Source organism: Orbicella franksi, chromosome 2 (genome assembly GCF_964199315.1).
Source record: "Orbicella franksi chromosome 2, jaOrbFran1.1, whole genome shotgun sequence".
Lineage (NCBI taxonomy): Eukaryota > Metazoa > Cnidaria > Anthozoa > Scleractinia > Merulinidae > Orbicella > Orbicella franksi.
In genome coordinates, this window is record NC_138146.1 from 929,685 (window position 1) to 956,608 (window position 26,924).

The 26,924-nt window shown below is 38.8% G+C and overlaps 2 protein-coding genes across 2 annotated transcripts in view; one reads left to right on the top strand and one right to left on the bottom strand.

Moving 5' to 3' along the window:
* The window catches only part of LOC145474351 (cathepsin L-like), a 22,399-nt gene extending 4,402 nt beyond the window's left edge, over nt 1–17,997 (top strand). Inside the window, exons 2-16 of the mRNA XM_081455130.1 lie at nt 3,321–3,437; nt 3,881–4,060; nt 8,869–8,959; nt 9,328–9,441; nt 10,161–10,277; nt 10,426–10,451; nt 10,851–10,947; nt 12,435–12,515; nt 13,189–13,308; nt 14,077–14,141; nt 14,447–14,537; nt 15,558–15,606; nt 15,966–15,990; nt 16,621–16,706; nt 17,434–17,997. Coding sequence (XP_081311256.1) covers nt 3,321–3,437; nt 3,881–4,060; nt 8,869–8,959; nt 9,328–9,441; nt 10,161–10,277; nt 10,426–10,451; nt 10,851–10,947; nt 12,435–12,515; nt 13,189–13,308; nt 14,077–14,141; nt 14,447–14,537; nt 15,558–15,606; nt 15,966–15,990; nt 16,621–16,695 — 1,248 coding nt within the window. The 3' untranslated portion in view covers nt 16,696–16,706; nt 17,434–17,997. The remainder of the gene's footprint in view (nt 1–3,320; nt 3,438–3,880; nt 4,061–8,868; nt 8,960–9,327; nt 9,442–10,160; nt 10,278–10,425; nt 10,452–10,850; nt 10,948–12,434; nt 12,516–13,188; nt 13,309–14,076; nt 14,142–14,446; nt 14,538–15,557; nt 15,607–15,965; nt 15,991–16,620; nt 16,707–17,433) is intronic.
* A 90-nt stretch (nt 17,998–18,087) lies between these two features.
* LOC145474367 (proton-coupled folate transporter-like) lies at nt 18,088–26,311 on the bottom strand. Its single transcript, XM_081455132.1, has 7 exons — nt 25,718–26,311; nt 24,593–24,823; nt 24,009–24,321; nt 23,160–23,702; nt 21,747–21,830; nt 20,359–20,518; nt 18,088–19,358 (listed from the first exon to the last, which is right to left on the bottom strand). Exons 2-7 carry the CDS (start codon nt 24,809–24,811, stop codon nt 19,178–19,180), a joined length of 1,500 nt encoding a protein of 499 aa, XP_081311258.1. The 5' UTR covers nt 24,812–24,823; nt 25,718–26,311; the 3' UTR covers nt 18,088–19,177.
* Between the last annotated feature and the right edge of the window lie 613 nt (nt 26,312–26,924).

Here is a 26,924-nt window from a genome sequence, read left to right on the forward strand (position 1 = left end):
TCACCGAAAGACCGTTGGTTTGGACAATTTTGAAGCACTTTCTGTCTTTTCTATCTGCGTTGACGTCTCGCCACAAAAGTTGGAAAAACTCCCCCATCAACTTGTGGTACCACAATACTAAAATACCTTTTTGAGGCTGTGACAGTCACTTTTCCCGTAAAGAAATGAGTGTTTTTAACAGAATATGTAATACAGTGGTGAAGTTCACTGACTGGGTAGTTCTGCCCTGGGTTTGAGACAATGAATGAATCAGTAAAGGCGCAGTAATTGACGACTTCCGCTCGAATGATATTTTTTCTTTATTCATGAGCCATATAATAAACAACTTAATAACCTCGACCGTTTGGTCGTTACGGGAAAATCTCAAACCTCGGCCTACCATATTGACCTCGCTATCGCTCGGTCAATACAGCAAGGCCTCAGTTTGAGATTTTCCCGTAATGACCTCACTCTCGGTTATTAAGTAGTTAATATTTAGTACTTATGTTATTATATTCGGTGATTAACTCATTATACTCGGTGCTTATTCCATTATACTCGGTGCTTATGTCTTTATATGCGGTGCTGTCTTCATTATATTCGGTGCTTATTCCATCATATTCGGTGCTTCCCTCGTTATACTCGGTGCTTTTTTCGTTTTATTAGGTGCTTTTTTCATTATATTCGGTGCTGTCTTTATTATATTCGGTGCTTTCTTCGTTATATTCGGTTCTAACTTTGTTTGGTGTTTTCTTTATTATAACGGGTGCTAACACTATTATATTCGGTGCAAAGGCCATTATATTCGGTACTTCCGTGTTCGGTGATTACTTCATTATATTCGGTGCTTACTTCATTATATTCGGTGCTTACTTCATTATACTCGGTGCTTACTTCATTATATTCGGTGCTTACTTTATTATATTCGGTGCTTACTTCATTATATTCGGTGCTTTCTTCGATATGATTGTCACCAGTCTTCGCAAGGGGCCGTACAATTTGGAGGTAGTCTAGGGAAAGCCGGGTGTCATGAAAACTCAGACCCCGAAAACTCAGACCCCTCGAAATTAAAAACTCAATTGTTATCACCTGGATTGCTCTATGGCCACAATGGGGCGAGATGTTTATCTTCTCCGGTTTATGTTGTCGCATCGATCGAACGGTGAAAAGCAAATATTTAACTTCTCAGGTTTATCGCTGTCACGTTGGTCAAACCGTGAAGAACTAACAAGGTTTAGAACAGCAGCTGACACTGTTTTTCAAAACAGACCTTTTTTATGCAATCGTATGCAGCAAAAAAATGTGTTGTTCTCTGGAACATACTCGTTTGATCGCAATCTGCTTTTTGACTTTATGTGCATTGCGTGACTGTCGGCACGTAACCCGCAGAAATTAAAAAAAATTATTAAATTAAAATTAATTTAAAAAAGAAAAAGAAAAAAAGAGTACATAGAGATAGCCATGTTTGCATTCCAACTTATAACAGGAATAGTAATTATTTCTTACAGGAAACAGTAAGTTTCAAACCAAACACTTCTATTTCTTTTTTTTTCATACCGCCTGGATTAGTTAATTATTAAATCTGCCTCGTGGCGGGGCCTTCGCGCCAGTTTTCAATTTTCGTTCACTCACATTTCGAGACCAGACATGGCGGTTCAATCGGTTCAACCTTCACATGATATCTGGCGTTCCATAGTACCTGGCACAGCTGAGTATGTTGATGGGCCGTGATGTTATGGTGAACTTGCCTCTACATGATGCAGTTCACTTAAAAGGTAACAAGTTTGGTACAAGTCTAAAGATTAAGGCTACAGGTGACTCAAAACTTAGTGACAGCCCTGCATTTTTTTTTTATTTTTACATTTCTGCCATGCCATAAAAAATTCAGCCAATCAGAATGCAGAAAAGCTGTTCAGTATTGCAGCCAACCTTCCATGCATGTACAATTAAACCCCTATACATGACATCGACTTGTACCAAAGTTGAATGTAAGTTCTCTGGAGATCTGCAGATTAAGAGAACTTTGGTTGTATTGCTAAGGCCATGTGTCCATTGTGAAGAGATGTCTTTAAAGAGATGTTTCAATTGACGTTACATCCGTGGATATAAAAAATCTTTCAATAGGTACATGTATAATAAATGTTTAGAAGGTGGCCCAAAGAAAACGGGTGTATTCCCACGGCAAACTTCCTCATATGTTTTTATAACTCTGTAGAGACACAGAAAAAGTTAATTTCTTTTTCTTAATTACACCCGCTTTCAGTGTCACATGCATAGTGACTATCATTCGACATGCCATCTTTCAACATGCTATATAACCTGGCCTACTTCAAAGTGTAAGCACAACTGTCTTCTTTACGGTCAAACTCAACTTTTAGTCATGAAAGATGGATTTATTTGACATCAAACTAAGGCTAAAAGTATCAAGAAAACATTCTGTGAGGGATAAATCGACTGTTTTGAATGTTTACATCTTTCGAATATTAACTGAGCAGTAGCAGCCCAATTCTACAGGAAGTCATTATTGAGAGCCGATCAACTACACTAAAATTGTTTGAATTATCCCATAAATCAGGAGTCTACAATCCTCTTTATTCATTTGAGGTCATTAATTACATGTATCATGTACTTATCATTTGTTCTGCTAATCAGAAAAACTGCCAGTTTCACAGGTAAACGGTCTTTTGGCCATTTACATAGCATGTCGAAACATGGAATGTTGAGACAGTCAAAAGATATCACTTATTCATATAACACCAAATTATACCGCGAAAGCGGGTGTAAATTCCACTTCCAATCTAGCAGCTGTAGCTGATATTAACCTAAGTTAGATGAACAATTTTGTGTGTAATTGGTTCCCTGCACACCTATTTGTCAGACATTTAACTGGTGTACATTCGTGAGGGTGTATGATAATTACAGGTATCCAATGACAATTTTTTGCAATTACACGTAAGGTACAGTGTACTGGAGATTAGACCTCTACATGTACACCATTCACTTGTCAATTATGTGCACTTAAATGGTTAATGGAAAATTCCTGCTCATGGTTTTGCTTGTGTACTCATCAAAGACTTGTTAACCTGAAATTTGTTATAGATACTATACTCTATGTGTTACTTAGTAAAATGTAATCAGGCATTGTGTCAAACAATGTGGTCATAATTTCAAATAAGCCTTTCACAGCATGCTTGTCCAATCATTAAATTCGTTTCCTGCATACTTCCTGAATTGTTCTCCTCTTAGCCCAGTTACTATTACATACACACAATACATGTTCTGTGAGTACATTTGTGTTTAATGTTTAATCTTTAACCATGTTTACAACCTTTACATTTTAGGTTGTTGCTGGGCAAAAGTTCTGCATTGTTACTGAGGTTGGCATTTCCAGAAGCTGTCGTAATGATGAATCTCACAAATCTGCTTCCTTGGAGCTCTGCCCTGTTGACTCGCTGGAGGTATACACGTGTGTAACTGTTTGAATAGATGCTATTCTGATTCTATGAAGCATGGTATGAGTATACCGTCATGTATTAGTCTAGGAGCACATGTACCCCTCTTTCTTAATGCATTTGTAGTTACTATGTGTACAATGACTTGATTCAGCATCCTCCTTTTACTTGTAGATGTACATTGTAATAAATGTCCATCCCCTCAATCAAAAAATAATAATATACTAGTTTACCTAAATGGTATAAAGTGCTGCTGAAGGGAAGAAGGATGTAAGGATTGTTAATGCAGAGCAAGATTTTTCCCTCACAGAACTCAGGATTGTCGGTAACGGTAATAAATAGGAGGTTGGACACGCACCAAACTGCATTATAGTAGAGGTAATTATTATTCAACTTTCATACACTGTACAAATTCCAATTTTCTGATTGGCTGATTTGTTCCTCCACAGATGCAATGCAAGTTTGTGGTTTATAGTGTTCCATGGGAGAAGAGAAAAGACCTTGTGAGCCATGAATGTGTGGGTCTGGATGAAAAGATCATGTCTTGTGAGCGCAGCAATCCTGTTGAAGCTAAATCAGAACCAGATCAAAATAACATGGTGAAGGAAATACTCATAGAGGCTGTCAAGGTACATTTACATGTGGATGAAATAACCATTCTTTGAACACTGGCCTTAAAAAATGTGACTTTGTGATTCAAGGGACACAAAAAATTGCATAATTCACAAAAGAACGCACAACATTCATAAAATAAAACACAAATCAACAAGTTTCTTAGGAATTCCTGCATAAATACGCCATTTTTAAGATGATTTACCTTGGAAAAAGCCTAAAAACCTTTGTCACCGATTTTGTAAACATTCGAAGCTGCAAGGCGTTATTTTGCATGTAGGGGACCTGGTACAAGTCTTATTCTTAAAGAGTCGCCTATTGGTGAAACCCAAACTCGCCCTTTGTTCAGATTAGGCAATCTGAATGGCTGATATACACATTCAGACTCGATGGAGTTTATATGTTCAATTGGAAATATGGTTTGTTGTTTAATGGGAAATGGTTCGACAGTTTTAACCAAATGGCTTGTTTTACTGGCTACATTCATCTGTGTAGACGTTTGGTTGTGGTATGTTTTCGTCACCTTACGAACTTTAACCAGTGAAATTTTTGAAACATGTTGAAGAAAATTTTGTTTGTGACAAAATTTCCCGCAGTCGACTTGTACAGTAGAACCCCGCTAACTAGAGTTGGTTTACTCCAATTTCCTCTGGATTTGACCAAAAAATTTCAGTCGTGACTTGAAGAGTCCCCTTTGATTATCAACTACTGTCTACAGGTAGAATTGACTGTTTTGTTATGTTCAAGCTAGTTTTGTTATACAATACTATTATGAGATCACATATGAGTTTGACAGACTGGCATATGTTATAAATTAACGTACATGTACTGTGGGGTTTTATAAATGTATAAGTTTATGATCTGCCTGCTTAATTATGGATTGAATAATATTATTGTGAAGCAGGATGAAGTGTTTAAAAACTGAAAACTCAATGGTGGTTTTATTGATGATCCTTGCAATATAAATTTTAAAATGTTGGTTTGTTGTATTCAGAAATATAATACTGCACATAAAAACAAAGCATAAGAAGCTAATTGTAGCATGCAAGAATATCAACAATTATTGATCATTCATTTGGCATGTTAGCTGTGTCCTTTCAACTTTTAACGTGGTGCACTGATAGTGCAGAAGACCTCATTTTTTTTATTTATCCCAACTAATGTTGATCAAGATGCATAATTACTGTTCCTTTGTGTTCAAAATGTCTAAAAATTAGGGCAGCAAAAAAGTGTTTTCCTTATCCTGAAACCTTATAAAACAAGCTTAAAAATTGCTCAGAAAAAAAATCGCATAATTTACATTATTCATCGCATAATTGGCCTTTTTGATCACATAATCTACCCAGCAAATTTTGCATGATTTGCATTTTTTCATTGCACCCTATCAGAAGGCCTGTTATGAGCACAACTTCTCATGAAAACTCATTAATAGTTTGTCAAGCAAATGAACAACAGCTACTTTCAATGGACCTTTTTCGATAATATTAAAATTCAGCTTGGTAATGAGGCTTAGAGGACACAAACAAAGGAAATTGAATGACCATGTTTATTCATTTCTTTTGTTTGTGTCCTCTAAGCCTCACTATCAAGCTGAATTGTAATATAATTATCGAAAGTGGCCTATTAACAATGTTATAATGAAATTTACATGATCAATAAGACCAGCTCATGGAGAACTGGTCAACACAGATGCCAACTTGTAAATATTTCACTCTTATTTATAGGTGAAGAACATTGTGTCTGTTGTTTGATATAAAACAACCTTTTTGAACTTTCAATGCTGAGTAAACAGAAATAAGCAATAAATTTGCTGTTGTTCTAGTAGACTCAAATTTATTTTATCTACATACAATGTATGTACAGTGGTGCATTTTTCATTTTACTGGTACATGTATGTACAACAGTTAGTACATGTAAGTCAGATCCTTTTAAACTTGTGACATCACACAGGCATTCTGACCTCTAAAGTAATGACACCTACATTTGTAGAACTTTCAGACATTTTGTCTGCGTCCTTTAATATCCATATTAGAGAGGTGGCCTCGCGCACGATGTTGGTGTACAAATCAAAATTAGCAAAAATCGGATGAAAACTTGTTTTAGAAATGCTGTAATTCGCAGGTTATTAATTTTTTCTCTTCAAATGAGCACCATCTCGTAGCGATTTTCATGTAGTTTCCTTCAATCTTAGCTACGTCTCAAAAGTGCTTGTGCCTTTCTTGTAGGGAGTCAAAATCACACATACTCTTCATTCTAATCTTCGCAAGTAGCGTAACACATCGGGCCGTATTTTACGCTATTCTTATCACGCCCATTGCAGGTGCGATTTGCCATTTTTGCCTTTTTGGCAAATTTTGCTTTTTGCCAAAATCGCGCACGTTACTCCTTTTGGTGGTTTTTGCTTTTGCCTTTCCCGCCAGCAAAAACATTGCGCCCTTTTGGCTTTTTGCGTATTTTGCCTTTATTCCGAGTCCAGCAAACTGAGTTGGTTCAATTCCGAATGTAAGCTTCCTTAATCATAATACAGGTTTCACAAGGCAAAGCGTTGCAAATTATTGTTAAAGGAGCGCTTTGAATCACAAAAATGGAATCACAAAAATGGAGAAAAGCGTTCTCCAGAATGCAAACTATAAGAGAATGCCACATGCTAGTAAGTTACGCTATATATCACTGTCAGAGTGCTTACCAAGGATTTGGAAACGATGTAACTTAAAACACACGTTTGTCCAATTTTTGTCCAGCCCGGTGATCTTGAGAAAATGACAGAACGAATCATCTTATGTCTTTTTTTATTTCTTTTTACACGCACTAAGCAAGCAAGTTCCCTGCATCTTCTTGTCCATTTCGTGTTCATCACGGCCATTTTGTTATTTACAACAAGCCCAAATTATGTCCAAATAAGGAAATGGATGGACGAGTCGAGTTAGACTGGGATTGAAGGGTGGTCCCCATGGAGAGAAAACAAAACAAAACATTGATGTGTTGGTTGACCTTTATTACGGTGTTGTTCGCCAACTTTGCGGAAGGATCGGAGAGGATAACGTTCAATCTCAACTGAGCATTCGCCTGTGAAAATAGCATCACTAAAAGTATCATAAAATGCGCGCTTCGGCTTTTTGTCAGTACTTTGGACCGCTCGCGTACTCCAGCCTTTATTACGGTGTTGTTTGCCAGCGCTCTAGTGGCAAAAGTGCCATGAGGCAAAATTAGCAAAACGACAAAATGGCAAAACTAGTGTGGGCCTGAAAGGCAAAAAAAATGCGCGATGCCGGAGGCGCGATTGGCAAAACGCAAAATTTGCGCGAAAGGCAAAAAAGGAAAAAAGTGCTCAAAACGTGCAAACAAAGGTGCGATAAAATGACAAAGTTTTTAAATTAAAAACTTGGCTAGTTTTTTTATCATATTTTTTTGACAGATACAATCACAAATGAGAGAATCCCACCATTTTAAAGCAAAATTTAGGTGCACTTTGGAGACACCTTCTTGAATTGAATTGTTCACACTAAGAAGTTAAAAATTATAATAATGCACTTTCCATTTTGGTCAAAAAATGGGGAAAAAACTGCACTTTTTGCCTAACCTGTTTTCAGAATTTTGTTATTGTTCTTCTAATAAATCTCTTTCAGACTGAAAATTTCGCTTTTTGGGGTGCACATAGATGGAACTTTAATTCTGCGAAGTTTTACGACCACTGACTTTAAGAATGACGAGAAATAATAAGAAATCTAGCGTGAGACCGTTTTTGTTACGCAATTGTATACCAACATCGTGCGCAAGGCCAGGTTCTTCTTTAGTAGTCCTCCAACAAAATTACTTGAATGCTTTAAGGACGGTGCCTACTTTTGTTAGTGCGCATACTTTCTGCACATCATGCAAGGCATGGCTTAAGTGCCACGCGCACGCTGGGGTTGACATTGATGCAATCAACTACACTACCAAGTACATGGCTAAAAGAAAGCAAAATTTTCCTACTGGGACCAAATCAAGTTTAATGAACCCGTACTTAAACCAGGAACACTAAAATAGCAGCATATTGCTAACCACTAACTGTTAATGTCTTCCAGCTGAAAAACTAGTTGTTATCTGTCAAAAATTAAAATTCAACTGTAGACATGTACCTGCAGATGACATAGTGGGCACGCAAAACAAGTGCGAAATATGCAAATGTTTTACTTACTGGGGAGGTGACAGGAAAAAATTTAACGGGCACCATAAAAGTTTTCAAAAAAGATCAATAACTTTAAAAACGCGTGGTTACCCCTACATTTTATGTTATGAAATTGAAGTGGCAAGCCTATTCAACATGTAATTAGTTTCTGGTTGTGAGCAAAAGGTATTTAGACTGTATTTTGGATGAACCAGAGGAAGGCTGTCAGAGATGCTAAAAGCACTGTTGCAACGATTTTGTTATTAAAAACATGCCAAAAATGTTTTTTTTATGCTACCATTTACCATGCAGCTTTAAGATCTTTATAAATGTGTCTGCTTTTCGTTTTGTAAAGGCGAATTCCAAAGAAATCTGTGAAGAAATATCCTTTCTTTCTTTTTTCAGAAAATGCTGATGTCAGCATTTTTGTTGAAATTCAAGACTAATTATCTCAAAAAAATGCATGGCTACCCCAATTTTTCTTTGTGGATTCCAATAGCCCTTGCAAACGTCTACTTTTTCTGTGTGCTCCTTACCTGGCGCAAAAACCTTTGTATTTAGTAGGCAACGTCCTTAATTAAAACTAAAATTAGTTGTATGGGCCTGTAGCACATTTTTAGGAGGTGGAGCAGCTGCAATCTTATGATTGTAGAATGATGTATCCTTCCACTTCTTTAGCCAAAGTCTTCCAGTGGTGATAACAGTTTAGATGAGGCATTCCACCAGTTTGTGGTTAAGCACAAGAAGCATTACATAACAGACAAAAATGGTGAGTTTTATATATACATGCAGTACACATAAATTGCAGATTCTCAGGTGTACCTGTTGCCCAATAATTAAGTGAACAGTAGAGTCTCAATCAAATTGCAGTTAATTTAATAAGTATCTTGAAACACAGACTGAAATCAAGTTGATCACTATAAGGAGAATAGCTTAACTGTAGCTTAACTCTAATTTTATTAACTTTCTTATTATAATAGTGAGGTCGTCAATACATTGTATGGTGTGACCTGATACTGTATTTACACCTGTTGTGTCGTACATGTAGGTTTATTTATTAAATAAATATATGTAGAAAGTTTATTGTCAGCATTCAGTGTATCTTGCTGTAACAGCCTCTTGCATCTTTGCTTTTAGAGTACAAGAAACGATTTGAAATTTACAAAGAAAACTTGGTGTTGGCACGCAAAATGCAGGACATGGAACAAGGCTCTGCCAAATATGGAGAGACAGTGTTTAGTGATCTCACAGGTTTGTGTTTACACGTAGTTGGTGTTGTAAGTCATAACATGAAGTTGGAATTAGCGGCCTTTGAAGAAACAACGTAAGACTTCAAGACTAAGCAGTTTCACAAAGATTGAAGGTTATATTCATCTTGTCATGTCTCCTGACTGGAGGTACACGTACATATACATGTAAACTAAATTTAAAGTCGGGTTGTACACAAGTTTGTATCTTTTAATTGCCACTTGATAACCATGTGCAATATACAAGTCGAATGTACATGCACAAGGAAAGACATACAATTGTTCGTCACAATATAGATACAAGTTATGAAAAACACTTTCAAGTGGCATGCGGTGGACTATACCATGAGTCACCAACTTGTAGAAAACACTAGAAAATACAACTGACAATTGGGATATTCCATGGTATACCTCAAGAAAAGTGGCATAACTACTTTATACCATGCCGTAGAAAATACATACATTGTACAATACAGTTGCCAGCACAAATTTATCAAATTAATATGTACAGTTTGTAGCACACAATAGGAAGGTTGGGTGTAATAATGCCAAGTAAAAAATTGCTTTCCTGTATTCTGCTTGGCTTATTTTTTTATGGCATGGTAGCAATGAGAAGAGTTAATATTAATAGTACTATTCATGTAGGCAGTAGGTGTTATCACAGTATGTCAAAATTTCCTTATCAGATCTACATGTCAGTTGTATCATATTGTTTCCTTTCAGTGGAGGAATTCAAGAAATATTACAGAATGCCTGGATGGGGAAAACCTTTGTACGAAATGAAAGAAGCTGAAATACCGAAGGGAGAGATTCCATCAGCATTTGATTGGAGAGACAAAGGTAAATCTACATGTACTTTGTGCTCAACTCGCTGTATGTGCATTTGGTTTATTTGACAGTCTGTAGTGGTATATAGGACTTTGTCTTGTAACTGGCAGTACCTACATGTATGTACTTAAGTTGAGTATTTGTTTTACTGTTTTGTTAGGTGCTGTAACTCCTGTCAAGAATCAAGTAAGCAAATGGCAATTTGTGAATGGTTGTGTTAATCAGTTCTTACATGTGTTCTGAATAATCTTGAATACAAACTAGTTATGCCTTAAATTTAATTTGCTCCCTTTGACTAGGTCATTATACAAACATAAGTAGAACAGGTAATCAGTGCATCCAACACATGTATCTCAACTTTCTGTTGATACCTAAACAAAGCTGTTGTCTTTGATATGTCTGCCAGCTTCTTGCAAGTAATACATGTACATGTATATGAATTGTACAATAAATGTGGCCTCAGTGATGCTCGAGAGAAACAAGATACATCCTTGTTGAGCTTTTCCATCTAGCTAATATTGCACTGTTCTGTTAGTGCAAGTGTGCATTTTGTTCAAAATTTTATTTATGTCATGTTAAATTTAGGGTCAGTGTGGTTCCTGCTGGGCTTTCTCCACAACTGGAAATATCGAGGGACAATGGAAAATCAAGAAAGGCCAGCTGGTCTCTCTTAGTGAACAAGGTACAGTAATATAGCAGTCATTGTGTAAGCCTTTGACTGTACAGTAGGTTTGTAAATTCATATTGAATGTGCTTTGCAAAAGATGTATATACTGTCAGGAAAAACGGCACAGTAAAGCTAAGTAAAGCTAATGGCAAGCGGCTATATAACTTTTAAAAGTGATCAACCCATTTCCTTGGCACATTTTGTTTGCACAATACAGTGTATGGGTAATCTCTTTAGGAGACAGAGAACTTACAGGACGGTATGAAAAATACAGGGCATATGCAGACACATTACAGTCTTGTACTGCATGTATGTACATGTGCAGTGTCTTCTCAAAATCTGCTAATTAATAATTGCTATACCTGTACCAGCAAGCATGCCTTTAGAAAACAAACTCATAGTTGGATGAGGCAACTGATAGGACAACACAACAACAACATCAACAATTTTATTCAAACACACAAAAAGCTAAACTTTAATGTAAAAGAATATAAATCATGAACTAGATCAAAGTAAATAATCAACTCAACCTACAGCTATCATTTGATAAGCTAGGGGTGGGAGGTCAAGTGGAAAAAAACATGTAGCAATTCTTGTCTCTCTGGGAACTGTTACATTGTAACTTGTAAGTAAAATATAAATGAAAGCATCCTCCTCCAACAAGTTTACCGTTGTCCAAGTGGTTACCACAAAATCAGTGTTTCCGCCAGAGCGTGCCATTGCGGGAATCCCACGTTACAATCAGAGATGGCCCCCAGAAAAGCGAAAAAAGGGCCAATTTGGCCCTTTCCTTTTACAAGACTGCAGGCTTAACAAAGGCATAATAATTTAAACGCCATCCCAGGGCTCGAAATTGTGATCCATGCGGTTGCCAATGCAAGTAACATTTCATCCTTGGCGACCAAAAATTGTGGTTTAGTCACCATGAAGGTGGCTACATTTCTCTGTGTTGACGATCAATAACGGTTATTTTGTCACACATTACGTCCTTCTACAAAATCATATTGAAAGATCTTTGCTTCTAAAACATTCAACATAAGAAAAGAAGTCAATCTGTCCTTATGCTTTGCTGTATTGATTCTCTCACATCGGAAAACTTGCAAATGGCTGACCGTGTTTGAAATCGCCCTATCATGCATTGCAAACTCTTGATCATTGACTATGTCATGTATGCCTAAGGATTGTTCTCTTGTAATGCACAGATCCTTCATACTAGTAACTGATTCAAAGGAAACTTTATCCAGTAGAAACACTTCAAAAAGCACTTACATGTACTATTAAATTTTATCAGAGATCCTAATGAACTGCTAAATTATTTTCCTTGGTACCCTGATGCATTTTTTTCTTTCTGTAGCTTTCAATTTATTGGCCCCTTTCCTAAAAAAATAGCCCGTAAAAAAGATCTTCAGGGGCCACTTTGGCCCTCAAGTAAAATTTTCTGGCTGAAACACTGCAAAATTAATGCTTCTCTAGGCAATTCATTCATTTCTCTCAATTTACAGAGCTTGTTGACTGTGATACTGTTGACCAGGGCTGCAATGGTGGACTGCCAGCCAATGCTTATAAACAAATCATGAAACTTGGTAAGTTCAAAAATATGTTTTTATTTTATTTTCTGTTTAATTGCTTAAGTAGTTTGGTCAATTTTTTAATTTGGTTGCTTATGCTTCAGAGTCATTGTTACATGTAGTTTTGTATTCTCTGAGGAAATTGATGCTTGCAATTTGGCAGAGTAACAGACATGTTTAGCAAAGTGATGTTGCTTTACACTGCTGTAAGGTATAACACACCCATTAATGAAAAGTGTTTTTCAATTCTTTCTTTTACGTTTGCACAGATGTATCTTGTTTAGGGACAGGTCAGAAAGTATAGAGGGCCTTTGAAAATATGATGGATAGAAAAAACATGACCCACCCCTACCATTTGGCACAAACCTGAGTGACCCCCCCCCCCCCTTTTGGTTGCATAATTGCATAATCCAAGGGAATCACATTTTGTGTATGAACCTGTGGTGTTATTATGTTTTAGATCTCTTTCTTAACAATAATACAAAAGCATCTAAAAGTATTGTTTTCCTTTACTCTTACAACTTTAAGTCATGTTAACTTTGTAAACTCTACAAAAACACTCAACCAGAAACCTTGCACACTCAGACTCCAGCCTTGCATGACGTGGAACAGTTATCTGTTTAGAAAAAGGCTGTAGTGAGTCCTGGGACTCACACAACCTAACAACCCATGTTTAATTTGTGTTCAGGTGGGCTTGAGACAGAGCAGGAGTATCCTTATGATGCAGTGGGTGAGAAATGCAAGTTTGAGGAGTCAGAAGCTGTAGTGTACATCAATGACTCTGTGTCCATATCCAAAGATGAAACTAGTGAGTTGCACCTACATAACTTCTGTCAGTTTGCAAAATTAATTTGTTACACATGTACATTTGTACATGTTATTGAGCTCAATTTGCCCCACTCTGGCAGGTCTGTTCACAAATTTGGCGAAGGTACATTTTGTACCCTTAACAAAGAAGTGCAGGTTAATTTTCCAGTACAGTTGCTGATAATCAAGCCAAATTTGTTCTCATCCCAACTGTTGGCGATGTGATATGTTTACAAACTGTACATGTAACTGTAAAATTAATGTATTCTGTATTTTCCAATTCCTCATAACACCCTCTGTTTGCTCTCCAAATTTTGCATAAACTATTGTTGTGAAAGGTTCTTGAGATAATGCACACCTCCCAAGAGCATTTCACAACTGCAAATGTTTTTTTGGGCTGGAGGGGAGGGGAGGGGGGCAGGGGGGGAATGCAAACAGAGTGACAGAGTATTATGACGAATTGGAAAAATAGAGAATGGCATCCAATAAGCTCAGAAAGAAGCAGATCACAGTCTGTCACTAAAATTATAGGAAAAATAAATAACAGTGGCAGTCTAGGTCAGTGCTGCATCCATTTGTGCATTTTTCAAATGTATATTTTTATTGTCATTTTTCCTTATACATGTACATTTATGTGTCCGGCTACATAATTTTTTACATGTACAAGTATGCTGGCCTGTATTAATAATTTATGGATTTATGTCATGTGGTATTAGCTCAGTTCTGACTATTTCTAAGCTTCTTGTAAATTTTATAATTATTATTACAGAAATGGCAGCTTGGCTCGTTGCTAATGGACCTATCTCTATTGGTATCAATGCCAACATGATGCAGGTAAGGTAGAAATCTTAACGTACATGTACAAATTCTCTTTACTGATCAATCTCCACACATGTCTTCAGGTACAGTGCATGTGTAGTTCTGTAGTTGGGAGAATCTAATTATCAAAGTTCATTCATCTTTGTCGATCACTTCCTTGATTCAGTTCAACTGTGCGCTTCAATTGCAAGAATTTAGATGATAATTTTTGAGTTTAGAAATGGCCAGTTTTGATATCCCATTTAACTGGCACAACTGTAGCTCTTTACATTTTGATTTATTTGTTTTTGCTGATCTATGTTGAACATGTGACATTGTAGTTTTACATGGGAGGTGTTGCTCACCCATGGAAGATGTTTTGTGATCCTTCCTCCTTGGACCATGGTGTTCTGATTGTTGGCTACGGTGTCAGTAAGTATTATTAGTATCAGTAGTAGTATATATTTTTTAAAAGAAAAAAAATTGTGATTACAGTAGAACCCCTATTAAGCGGCCACCCTCGGGGAAATGGAAGGTGGCTGCTTAATAGCGGTTGGCCGCTTAAGGGTTCATGTGCATTGAATATATTTCACCATCAGGTTAGAATGTAATCACATCAAGACAATCATAATAAACGTGTGTGTGAATGTTTTTGTCAGTCATTGAATTCTATTTCGGACTCTTATCTTTCATTGTCTTTTCTAGAACAAAGCCAATCTAAGTGTATTAAATTTTGAGTGACCATGTAATAGGGGTAAAGACAATAGAAGTACCCTTATTGAGACGACCAATAGGTGGCTGCAGCCATTTAATAGAGGTGGTCGATTAACAGGGATTTTATTTACAGTATGTTAGTGACAATAATTTCAGGACTTTGAATATCTGGCTGCTTATTAATGGGCGGCCGCTTAGTAGAGGTTTGACCGTATTGACTAAGATAGCTGAATCGGAATATCTTTGGGTAGTCTAAGTCGAGATACGCTCTATATAGTGAAACCTATATGATGATTTTAAGTAGTTGCAGTATGAAAACTTTTGTCTGGACAAAGGTTTCTTTTGAACCAGAACTCAACGTTGCGACTTCTCCAATGCGACTGGATTCTTTTCACTGGTGACTAACTTTTCGCACTTTTCACTGACAGAAATACTTGTGCTGGGGACTAAATCTGAAAGCTTAGGGGCCAGCTGAAAATCAAGCCCTGTGAACTGATAAGCTGCATGTCTGCATACATATGTAATATCACAGGCAAAATGAAGCTGAAGTCTTTGGTTGTCAGTTTACCTGTTTCTTAAGTTTACAGCTAGGTGATATCAAACTGAGATCTACCACTTTTATTTGGATTTTGAGGTGTCTGCTCTATATGAGGGGCGGAGGGTGGGGGAGGGCAAGGGACTGAATGAGTCTTTTCTTGACATAATAACAAACCTTTTCTTGTACTGTTTTGTTTTCAGAGAAATCTTGGCTGTTTGGCGAGGAGCCATACTGGATTATCAAGAACAGGTGACAAGTTCATTGTTGCTGTTGTTGTTTTGTTTCATGGTTGTTGTTGTATTGTTTCAGGGATGAATATAATGAGTATCACTGCAATTCTTGTTTAGGCTGGATGTTATCTTGTACAATAAATCTTGTTTGTTGCAAAAATGGCGCTAGATGTGCAAAATGCAGCTCTATCTTCATATATGTATGCATTGTACATGCATACATGCATACAGATGTAGGTAGACAAGCACTTCCTTGTATCTACTGCAGATTGGTGACCATTACATGTATTTCTCCGTCATCATATACTATTACATTGTACAAAGTACATGCGACTGTAGCTTGATTCTCATATTAAGTTTGATTTGTTTCCCCTACAGTTGGGGAGAAAGTTGGGGAGAGCAAGTAAGTTGGTTTTCTTTGAGTGTAGCAGTTACCAATAACTTGGAATGCTTTGAGCAACAGTTAAATTGTTATTCATGAACATATTATGGATGTAAGTTAGCTAAACAAATTCCTGTGTTCAGTGTGAGATGATTCTACTTTGCGGAACAGCTCATGTAGAAGATCATTGCCCAACTGTCTTCAGTGCTTTATCTTTTCATTGCCACTTTTTATGTAATTTAGTAAAGCATTCTCACTTGTGTCACGAATCTGGGTGTGTGCCACTTGTGTGGTGTGTCCAAACAGACCTGGTGGACATTTCGCACTAGTAGAGTTTTTCTGTTCTTTCATGTATGTTAGACCACAAAAACGCCTGTAATTTGTTTGTAAAAACGTATCATAGGCTGGGATTGCAATTGTTCAATATAAAAAAAAAAGATTGCTACATCATTATCTCGGCTCTTTATAGCAAAAACAATTCTTGTTAAATCCTGTATGCCAATACAGTAAAGCCAACTCTTTGGTAATTCATAAATTTTGTCATTTGGTATAACATAGATCACTGTACACTGGACAGTAAGTGATCCCTGCATGCGATTAGTGTTAATTAGAAGCCAGGTAATAATTAAATTATTACTTTTTCTGCCATAGGGATACTACTTGATCTATCGTGGTGATGGAAGCTGTGGTTTGAATACCATGTGCACCTCGGCTGTTGTAGACTGAGAGACTGACAGGTCAGTTGTAAGTCAAAATGTTATTAGACTTTTCATTAAATTATTATTGTTATTAACTACGTGTAGAACCCAGGATTCTTAGGTTCCTTAACAGCCATAACTCACATGTTAGGTTGTCACACAACGCTAATTCGGGGCAGGAAAAAATTTATTTGGAAATCCAGTTGCCCAGTGGGCCAGTACATTTAAGTTTGCAGTAGCCCCCACTAAAATATTACTTTGCCCAATAGGTGTTCAATGTTCATGCAGGTACTGTCTATAATCACTGATAGACATTAAAAGAGGACAAATGCCAGCAATTTTATTTAGTGTGATTGGATTTTAAATTAATTCATGCTTTCGATTCATTGTTTTGCTTAATATTATCTTGCAGTCTTAAGTTTTGAAACTGTTTTTCGTTGAAAATTATCACTAACAAGACTACTGAGGCTGATTTCATCTGCCCACCGCACCACCAAACTTCCATTTTCACTTGCCCAAGAGCAAAATTTACTTGCTCCGTGCAATCAGACCTGATTCTTTTCCTGCCCTGTCACATTTCCCTTTTAAGAACAGAACTCAGTTTCGTCAATAATCCCCCGGGGTAATGGGCCAGTAAGAAGCAAAACACAACAAATTAAAATATAGTGGCTGCCTTGAAAAAAAATATATCTAGTATTGAAATCTTAAATATTCTTCGATGGTTATTTTCCTCTAATCCTTGTTGTGTTTGTGCATTCTTTTGCAGGAATCTGATCCAGTTGTTGGGGACTTCACAGTTCAATTTTACGCCATTTTAGTCGGATTTTTATATAACCAGTACTTAGTACAGCATGTTTTTATGTATCTCATAGTTTTCGTTTTAATTCTAAAATAACACTGAAAGTAGAAACAAGGATAGGTTGCTTTCTTGTTGCAATTGTTTATTCGGAATTTGATATCATAAAGTGATTTGTTCCTTTTTTGATAATCTTGTACATGTGTATTTGCACTGTATCAATAAGTAAGAATTTTTATGACTGGTTTCTAAAAAAGAAGAAAAACCTTTGGCATAAACAATAACATATAAGAAGAGATTCAGAACACTTGTTGATATTAAGACAAATGATAAGGAATTTTCCCCTAACCTACCCGAACAGTTTCTTTAGAATCATAGAATCAGTAGCATTTTTTTAATCTACTACAGGTGTGCTCAAGGTCTATCCCTTTATGTTGAAATTTTTTTCAGGGAAATGTCAAGCTTTTGTAATAAGGTTAACAGAATTTGCAGCACTTTATATGATATTAAAGCACGGGGTTTTGTAAAGTAAAATGATGTGTTGGCTTGACTAAATAACTAGACTTTATTACATCGTCCTGGGTACCTGAAAGTAACAAGAAAGTGTTCCTTGAAGAGCAGTCTATAATATTCTACTTTGTACCTGTTCCATTAGATTCTCCGCAACTTCTCGCGCGCAAACGTCCACCGAGGGCTTCCCTGGGGTTTTGAGTAACATGCTCATTTATGACAAATGAACAAGGGATATTTTTGTGATTAATTAGAGGGAACAATGGATACTTCTGCTATTAAAGGGGAACTTTGAAACTTTGAACAAGGGAGAAGGAGCGAGATTTTCTAGGGATTAAGGATACATGCTCCCCCAGCTTCCCTGGAAGGCCCTCTGTTACGAACTTGTCTTCACACGAGACACAGGAATTCCAAATTCCAAACTGATGACGTAACTCTACATAATTCTGATTGATTGTTGGTCGGTTTTGAATTTGAGCGCGAAAGAAACAACCAATCACGGACACTTCGTGGATCAAAGCGACCCCACGTCATCAGTATGACAGGAAAAGAGACAACTTTAGGGGTGAACCATGTGACTTATTTTGTGGGGGAGGGGGGAGGGTGGGTAAGATAGATTTTGAAAACTATATATCTGCGATCCAAGCATACTTATGCCATTAAACGACATCATACACACGACCACTGCAGTAAAACATTCACGCACGTTTAGTGAGCCGAAAGAGCTTGTTACACGGGGAAAAAATATCCTGTACACGTCCCGAGAAAACATTTCCTGGACCTTGAAAGGGATAAAAAGAATTGTGCCTATACCATGTCACCCAACCCTTGTCAGAATTCAAATGGTCCTCCCCTCCCCCCCGCCTTATTCGGGCAAACACTTGCAAACTTGTGGGGAGTATTTCCAAGGTTGCGTTACATTCAACCTAGAATTCCAGAACTTTCGAAACGGGGTAAATGATCGGAGAATTCCTGAGAAAAGGTCCAGAAAATCCGGAAATAACTGAATTTTGGCGAAAAATGAAAATTCCGTGAACTCTGGAAGGAAAATCAAATGGAACGGTAAATTAATTCCCAGTCAGATTATGAGGTGGTCCACTTTTTGACGGAAAAATTCCGGAAAATGCCGTTCTATTTATGGAAATTCAAGCCGAAATTTTTGGTTGAATGGAAAGCGCATCTATTTATCGTAATTCCCCTCCCTCTATAGTGACGTAGATTGGGGTTCTTTCTCGTTGTCGTTAATCGGAACTTCTTTGAATTTTACGTCTTCCTCATCCACTGCAGGCTTGTCAGTCGTACTGAGTTTTACGTCCTCCTCGTCCACTTCAGGTTCTTCAGTTGTTTCTGTCATCTCTTGAAATGACGACGGGTCCTTTAAAAATCTGTAACATCATATAGTAAATATATGAGAAATTAGTCATAAGTTATGATTTCCATAGTCTCTCTTCCAGGCGTTCAGTTGGTTGGGGCCTCGGAGGTGGTGCTACCGGAAAAATTGATTGGGAGTGTGCGACCCACTTCGCAAAACCTTTACCCTATTTAAGACCAAAATCTGCAATTTTCCCCACCCTATTTATGACCTGACCAAATATTCGATACCATATCAATTAAGACCTGATCCTTAAATCAATACCCTGTTTCAGACCTGCCTTACAATTAGTTCCACAATTCCGACCGGTATTGAAGGCTATGTAAACGGCTTTTGTCAATGGTCTTATCGATGACGATGAAAAAGTAGCCTCTTCTAAAAAAAAGCATACCCAATTCAAGGGTGCAAAAACCATACCCTATTTATGACCAAAATGGCCAAACTCGATACCCTGTTTCTGACCAAAACGGCTAAAATACCATCTCCTTTTCAGACCTCTTATACCTATATACCCCATAATATGGGAGTACTCCCCGGGGGGAGCGGGGTTGAGGGCGCAGCGCGGAATGGAGCACAAAAATATAGGGAGAAAGCGGGGCCTGAGAAGGCGGGAAGACGGTTAGGTCTTTGCACCAAGCCTCTCTCTTCTTTTTCGCCTCACCGTTTTTTCACACTGCGCCCCAGCTAAACGACTAGCCTGGAAGAAGCTATCATCTCCACCACTAACTTTTACGAGGACTGTGTTTGAGTCCGGTTTTCTAATGACTGATGGGTGTTGACTTGTCCATTTAGAATTTGGCATCGCTTTATTCATGGGCATGATTCTCTGCTATCCCAGTGCCCTGGTTCTACCCTCGAAGAGGAGTATAAATAAGGATACCGGTGAAATCGCTCAGGAAATTCTGACAAAAAATGCTAGGGACATGGACTGGCAATCTATCAAGGGGGCGCAGCAATGCTAGTACAGACATTTTGAATTAGCGTCATTTTCCCCGCTAAGGCCTGCTACTTACTTGGTCATGATTAGAGGAATGATGATAAGAACGGCGCTCACAAGAAATGGTAACCCTGGGAAACCGAAGTTAGACGATCGAATGTACATTGGATTGAAGATAAAGGCGCCAAGGAAGTTACAGAACGTATCCACTGTGGTGACGGAGGAGAACATGGCACCTACAAAGCAGGAGAAATAGCGGTTTTAATAGTAATGAGGCGATAAGATAGAAAAGACTGACGTCATTAGCGTGAGAAATTTTCTCTTCCCCCCCACCCCAATTCTTCAATCACGCCATTCTCTACTTGCACGAATTCCATAATAGACTGCTTTTACCCCTCAAAAAAATTTTGCATAGGCATTGTTTTAGATTTCTCTTGGGACATCTTCATGTCCCACGAGAAATTGCAAACAATGATTATGCAAAATGTTGGGAGGGGGGAGGGTAAAAGAGGGTATTACGGGATTTGTGCAAGTAGAAAGTAGGAAATATTTCAAAGCTATGTTGTTGTTCGTCCTTCGTAGTCGAAGATGACTAAGAGACATCTAGTTTGTTAATAGATTTCTACGGTGTGTCCGGAGGTGGCTGATGAGGCCAATCCGGGCAAAGAAGCCTCTCCCACAGGTAGGGCAGAAGTGGGTAGGGGCTGTGCTGTTAGTGCTGGCGACTCTTTTCTTGCGTGCTGCTCGCTTCTCCTCGGCTTGACGGGACCTGCATTCCTCTGCTGCGTGGGCTCCTTTGGTTATGAGTTGGCGCCAGGAGGGTCTGTCAGAGGCAAGAGACTCCTAGGACTCAGCACTGATGTTGAAGTCTTTTAGGGAGACTTTTAGACTGTCCTTGTAGCGCTTTCACTGCCCTCCAACTGTGCGCTTGCCAGAGCAGAGTTCCCCGTAGAAGAGCTGCTTTGGAATGCGGTCATCTGGCATGCGGGAGACGTGGCCTGCCCATCTCAGCTGGGCCTTGCGCATGACGGTGATGGCACTGGGAAGTTACTACAGTAACGCTGATTAAGGGAGTGCGGTGACCTAGTGGTTATCGCGCTCGGGTGCGGGTCGAGTGTTCGAGTGTTTTCTTGGGCAAATCGCTCTCATACTGTAATGGACTCATCCCATTCAGGAATTAGGCTACGATAAAAAAAAAAGTGCACTGCCATCTACGCACTCATCGTTAACAATCCCAAAAAAACTCGCAGCCAAAACCAGACGCATGTCTTAAAAAAACAAAACATGGACACCATAGCCAATTCCCTTTGAGATGCGCCTGCAGGGAATCACGGCAGTTGTACTCATCAGAACAAACATCCAGTCGAAGATGATGAATACCGCTGCATGGTCCCCCGCAGGAGCGACTCATAGAGAGAACTGGGCATTTAAGTGCAGTCACTCTGTAATAAAGAGAGAACTGACCTCTTTCATCAGGATCTACAGTCTGTGACATCATTCCTTTATATAGCGGTACAACAGCGCCTCCAAAAATTCCAATAATAGGAACTAAAGAAATGGGAAGAAAAGTTAACAATAGCTGAGAGCAATTACAGACTCCCACATGCTGTAAGTTAGGTACCGCGCTTCTGTCCGAACTCCCCAATCAAGCCCTCATTTGCTCTCGAAACAAACTGCACGAGTTCCTAAACGCAGTAAGCCTGGTCAAGCTTCATCCAAAAATATGGAATTCTCTGCCAACTTGTAACAGGTATATGTTATTTGCCAGCGGGAGGTCCGTATCGAAAAAATCTTTGCCAAGGTCATAAGTACGGGGGTAACCCGAAAACACTGATCCCCGGTCCGCGGACCCCCACTACGGATCGGGTCCGCGGACTACCCTATGGACCGGTCCACGGACTACCCCCATAGACCCCCTCACGGGCCACCCCCAAAATAGAATAAATGATACATAAGTATTTCACTTACGGATTGTCTAATAAAACTGTAGATTACTCGTGTCGGCGAAATTTCGAACATTGTTGTGCAAATGTAACGGACTTGGGTCCAGGCTCGGGCGCAAGTTATATCATTACACATTGCCATTTCCTTTGCCGTGGTCAAACAGTATATGAAAGACCGGGAAGCCTCGAAATTTGTGCTCTTTCCCCTCTGCCATTTTGTTCAGCCCATTCTGCCGTGCGTTCGCGAACTCGTTCCAGACTTCACAATTTGCTCAGCGGGATTACAGATACAAACAAGCTTAAACGACCTAAAAACACATCTTCCATAGCTAGATTGAGCCACGAATGGAAGGTAAGAACTTTCCAGCTTTTTTGTCACCGGTATCTCCTTACGCTGAAAACAGTTTTCAGACGTTTTTCCTTTTTTTTCTTAAAAACCCAAGTCTGTTACATTTGCACAGTGTTACACTCGAAATTTCACTGTCGCGAGTAATCTCTTATAGACAACCCATAAGTGCAATCTTTGTTTATCATTTTTATTCTGTTTTGAGGGTGGTCAGTGTTTTCGGGTTACCCTGAGTACGGTGAAGACTGTAGGCCGTTGGTTGTTTCAAGGCCAAGGGCAAAGATTTTCTCCGTACAGACCGACCGAGGTCGGCAAATAACATTTAATTTTTTGATAAAACTGCCAAAATGAACAGGGAAAGATTAAACGCAGAGTAAAAGAGCCACTGAAATGCCGGTGCATAACAGATGTTCTTCGCTTCCGCTATCCCAGTCCATGCCCTTTTTACTTCTCATTGCTAACGGTTTTGTTCATTTTTTGTTTGTTTGTTTGTTTTTTGCCTTTACGTAGCCTACATAGTTTAAAGTGAAGCGAAACCTATGTTCCCGACCGAAAAATAAAAACTATTACCCAGTAGTTCTCTCTTACCTAAGAATACCATCCACGTACGATCACTAAAGGCGAAGAAAACGAGCGAAGCGCACTGTGACACCATACCAACCCTGGTAACATTGATCTCGGACATGAAGCGTTTAAGAATTCCGATCCCAGCGATGCCACCAAAGCCTTGCATAAAGAACCTAAAGGCCATGAACACACCTAGAGTTCCCGGGCCCCAGCAGAGAGGGGTACGTAGGACAAATAGCGCCACCACCCCACTGATGCCCATGACTCCCAGGGTGATTATACCATCCGATATTAGAAGCATGATGAGGTTTTTTCTCCCGCCGTTTCTCGGTTTTTTGTACACACTCCAGATCGCTCTGAAGCTGTCGAAACTGAAAAATCTCATCTTCTTTTTCTGGCTTTCCTGTTTGGATTCGGGCACCATAAAAGCTGCCCACAGTAAAGAGGCCACGTGACATGCGAAAATGAACCAGTAAGGTGGGATGAAACCGAGGTTCTTTAACCACGCACCGCTGGTCACCTGGCTCACAACACCACCAATGAATACAATGAACTGGACAACAGCTTAAGGAAAAATGTTCACGTTAGAACAACAACAACAACAACAACAATAACAGCAACAACAACCAATTTGCTTTCTACAGGTATACTGAGGTCAATTATCCGGAAAACAAAATTCTGAGCAATTTCTAAGTTGCCGCCGTTGTTTCGTAATAACTGGAATTAAGATCATTAAGTCTACGTGTGTGGAAACGCTGAGCCGGATCAAAATAAATATGAAAGATTTTTTGTCATCAGGCCTCAGTTTTCACTGTTTCTTACTACCTTTTTAAATAAGGTAATAGAAAGAGACTGACGTTAACTACTAACCAATGTGAATAGCAAGTTTTTGTTCAGTGGTTATATCAGAAACATAGGAAAACGCTGCCATGGTCATAATGGTGGCGAAACCCGAGAAACCATTGATGGCCTCTCCAACAAAAAGAATATACACAGGCCAGTCTAGGTACATTATGATAAGGATAAGAATGGCCTCGATAGCACTCCCAATAGGAGGGGCCAGCAGAGCGGGGCGTCTTCCACCGGTGTCCGTCCATGGTCCCAGAAGAAGGACCATCAAAATGGATGGTAAGGACAGAAAGAGGACATTGCCCATGTCGATCTTCGCGGCTATGTCTTGAACCTAAAAGGGATAAAACCGGATTCAAAGATTGGCGCTTCACGTTATCAGAGTTAAGCTCTTTCATTCGCGATGAAAATGCTTGGGACTGCTAAGGGATGTGCTGACGATACTACTCAATTGTCGTTACTTGTCTCAATGATATTTCTCGTAGCACTAGTTGGGGCCGGAGAATCTAAACATGGCGAGTTTTCTTCGCAGGCTTCATTTGCTCGTCACGCCAAGCTATTTTGTGTTACAGGGAGAAGTATTGCGTGACTATGGTGGTACGTACCTCTTTTTCTAACTCCTTCATGGACGAGTTTCCGCCATCATCGACGCATCCCTCCTCTGAAGTGTCCGATATGTTATAAGGAAAGCCCTTGGACTTACTGACTCTGTAATACACGTACTGCGTCAGCACCGGCAGGCTCATGAACAAACCAAATGTGTAAAACAACACAACCGGCTCCACTGTTACGTAACGCCGCCATCTTGGCAAATTCAGCGGCATTGCGGTAACTCGCTAAGAGATAAGGCAGTGAATTAGTGATTACTTTGAACTGACCGAATCTATGAACAGCTCTAACGCCGGACAAACATCATCGCGTGACGCTTGCTTAAACCATCACGCAAAATGTAATCGGTCACGCAACACACTGACATTGTGTGGCGATTTTGTTTCCCTCACGAAAATCAAGCGAGTAGGATTTAACAGGAGCGCCGCTTTTCATGTTTGATCATGTATGACGGTCGAATATAGTGCTATAGTAACACAAACAATGAGAAAAAAAAGAATAAACACAACCAATATGCAAATATGGACCCTTAGACAGGCATCACATCTTATAAACTACTGCACGGTCATAATCCGCGCCCTCAACGAAAATTTCTACTTTGGACGATTGCTACTCCTTCATGCTCAAAATGCAACATGCTGTAAATCTGCGCGAGCGGTTCGATTACATAAAGTTCTCGTTGAAGAAAACGCATTTGCAATTTAACGATTCACATCCTTTGAATTAAATGCTTCTTTTTTTAATTTTCAGGTAGAAAAACTACAATCGTAACACGCGAAGGCAAGTTTTTATTTCGCCGAAAAGGGTCGCCCTTACACAAATTCTGTCCCTCTCCTATCGAGACCTCGCGGCGTGACTCCATCTTCCCAAACAGGGTTGAAATTTTAAATTTTTATCATTGAATTAATTAGCGATCGTATCAATTTTTGCCCGCCGCTGAATAAACAGCTACAGTCCTGACTTATTATTGTTGTAAACATTGCATCGAAGAAGGAACTGAATACTTGGAACGAATTACTCCATGGTCGAGCAAGTTCAAATGTAACGAATGTAAAAGCGACCGCAAGAGAGACCGAGCATAATTGATGCTCAGAGTAAAAGTTACTTGCGCAGTTACTTACCGTATTTCAGAAGTGAGAAACCCGAAATCCTTTCGTTCTCGTACTGTTCTTGACCGCTTGTCTCGTTTTGCCCGTTTGATGCCGGACAGTATGCTTTCACAGATCGTTGTTTTGTTTACTGACTCCCAAAGCTCGCCAGTCAGTTTATATTCATAGATGCTGATTCACCTTTGACCTTTTAAAACAAACCGGCTTCAGAAGCACCGAGCCTGTCAAAAGTAATGCATTACGTTATTACATTGCGTTGAAAATGTCAGGTGATAGCTTAAAGGCTATATTTATGGACGGTCCGATCTCGGGAAGATGTCCTTTCCCAAGTCATTTGGATCGCTACGCTATGCTCCTGTCGTTGCGTGACGAGCCGCCTACCCGTTATAGGCACTGAAAGGGTGTGTGAGGACTTGGGCACGGGACCTATCTTCTCCATCCCTTAACACGACTATTAATACGCGCGTTTCAAACGCCGAAGGAAGCCCTGTGTTAATACTTAAGGGCAGAGCATAGATTTAGCTCAAATATCAGCATTGTAGTATTGTAGTATTGTACCATATTGTCTTCAAAAAGCCCCCATGGGGAAAGATAATAAAGGATGTATGTATGCATACGGGTAGATTATGCCCTCATATTAGACTACCGCAGAAAACTCAGTTTAATTGCTCTCATAAAGCAGAAGATTGATTGATTAAATTATCTGTGATCTACACTAAGCTCAAAACACGCCTTGGAGAAGGCTTTTCTATTAATTCTACTAATTGCCTCTAGAAAATGCAAAATTAAAAAGAAAAGAAAAGAAAAGAAAAGAATAGCCGAGTTTCAAGAAGTAGTTTTCGTATAGGCTAAATTTTGTTTAACAGGTAAAATGTACTTGTTGCAAGAAAACAGATTGAAAAAGTTGTCATAAAAAGTATATTGCTTGTCGAAGTAATCTTATTTGGTCATGACGTTTGCGGAAATATTAATCAACAGACATTACATTTGAACAGCGCAAAACACAAAAGCAATACATTTTTAAGAGGCAAAACGCGGAAAATTGTGCTAGTAACCGAGATTTCAGCACCATCATCCAGGCTGGTTCAGTTCAGTTCAGTTCAGGCTAATTTTAATTATTTTTTATTATTATTTATTTTTTTATTATCATTTATTATTATTATTATTATTATTATTATTATTATTATTATTTTTATTTTTATTTTTTATTTTTTTGCCC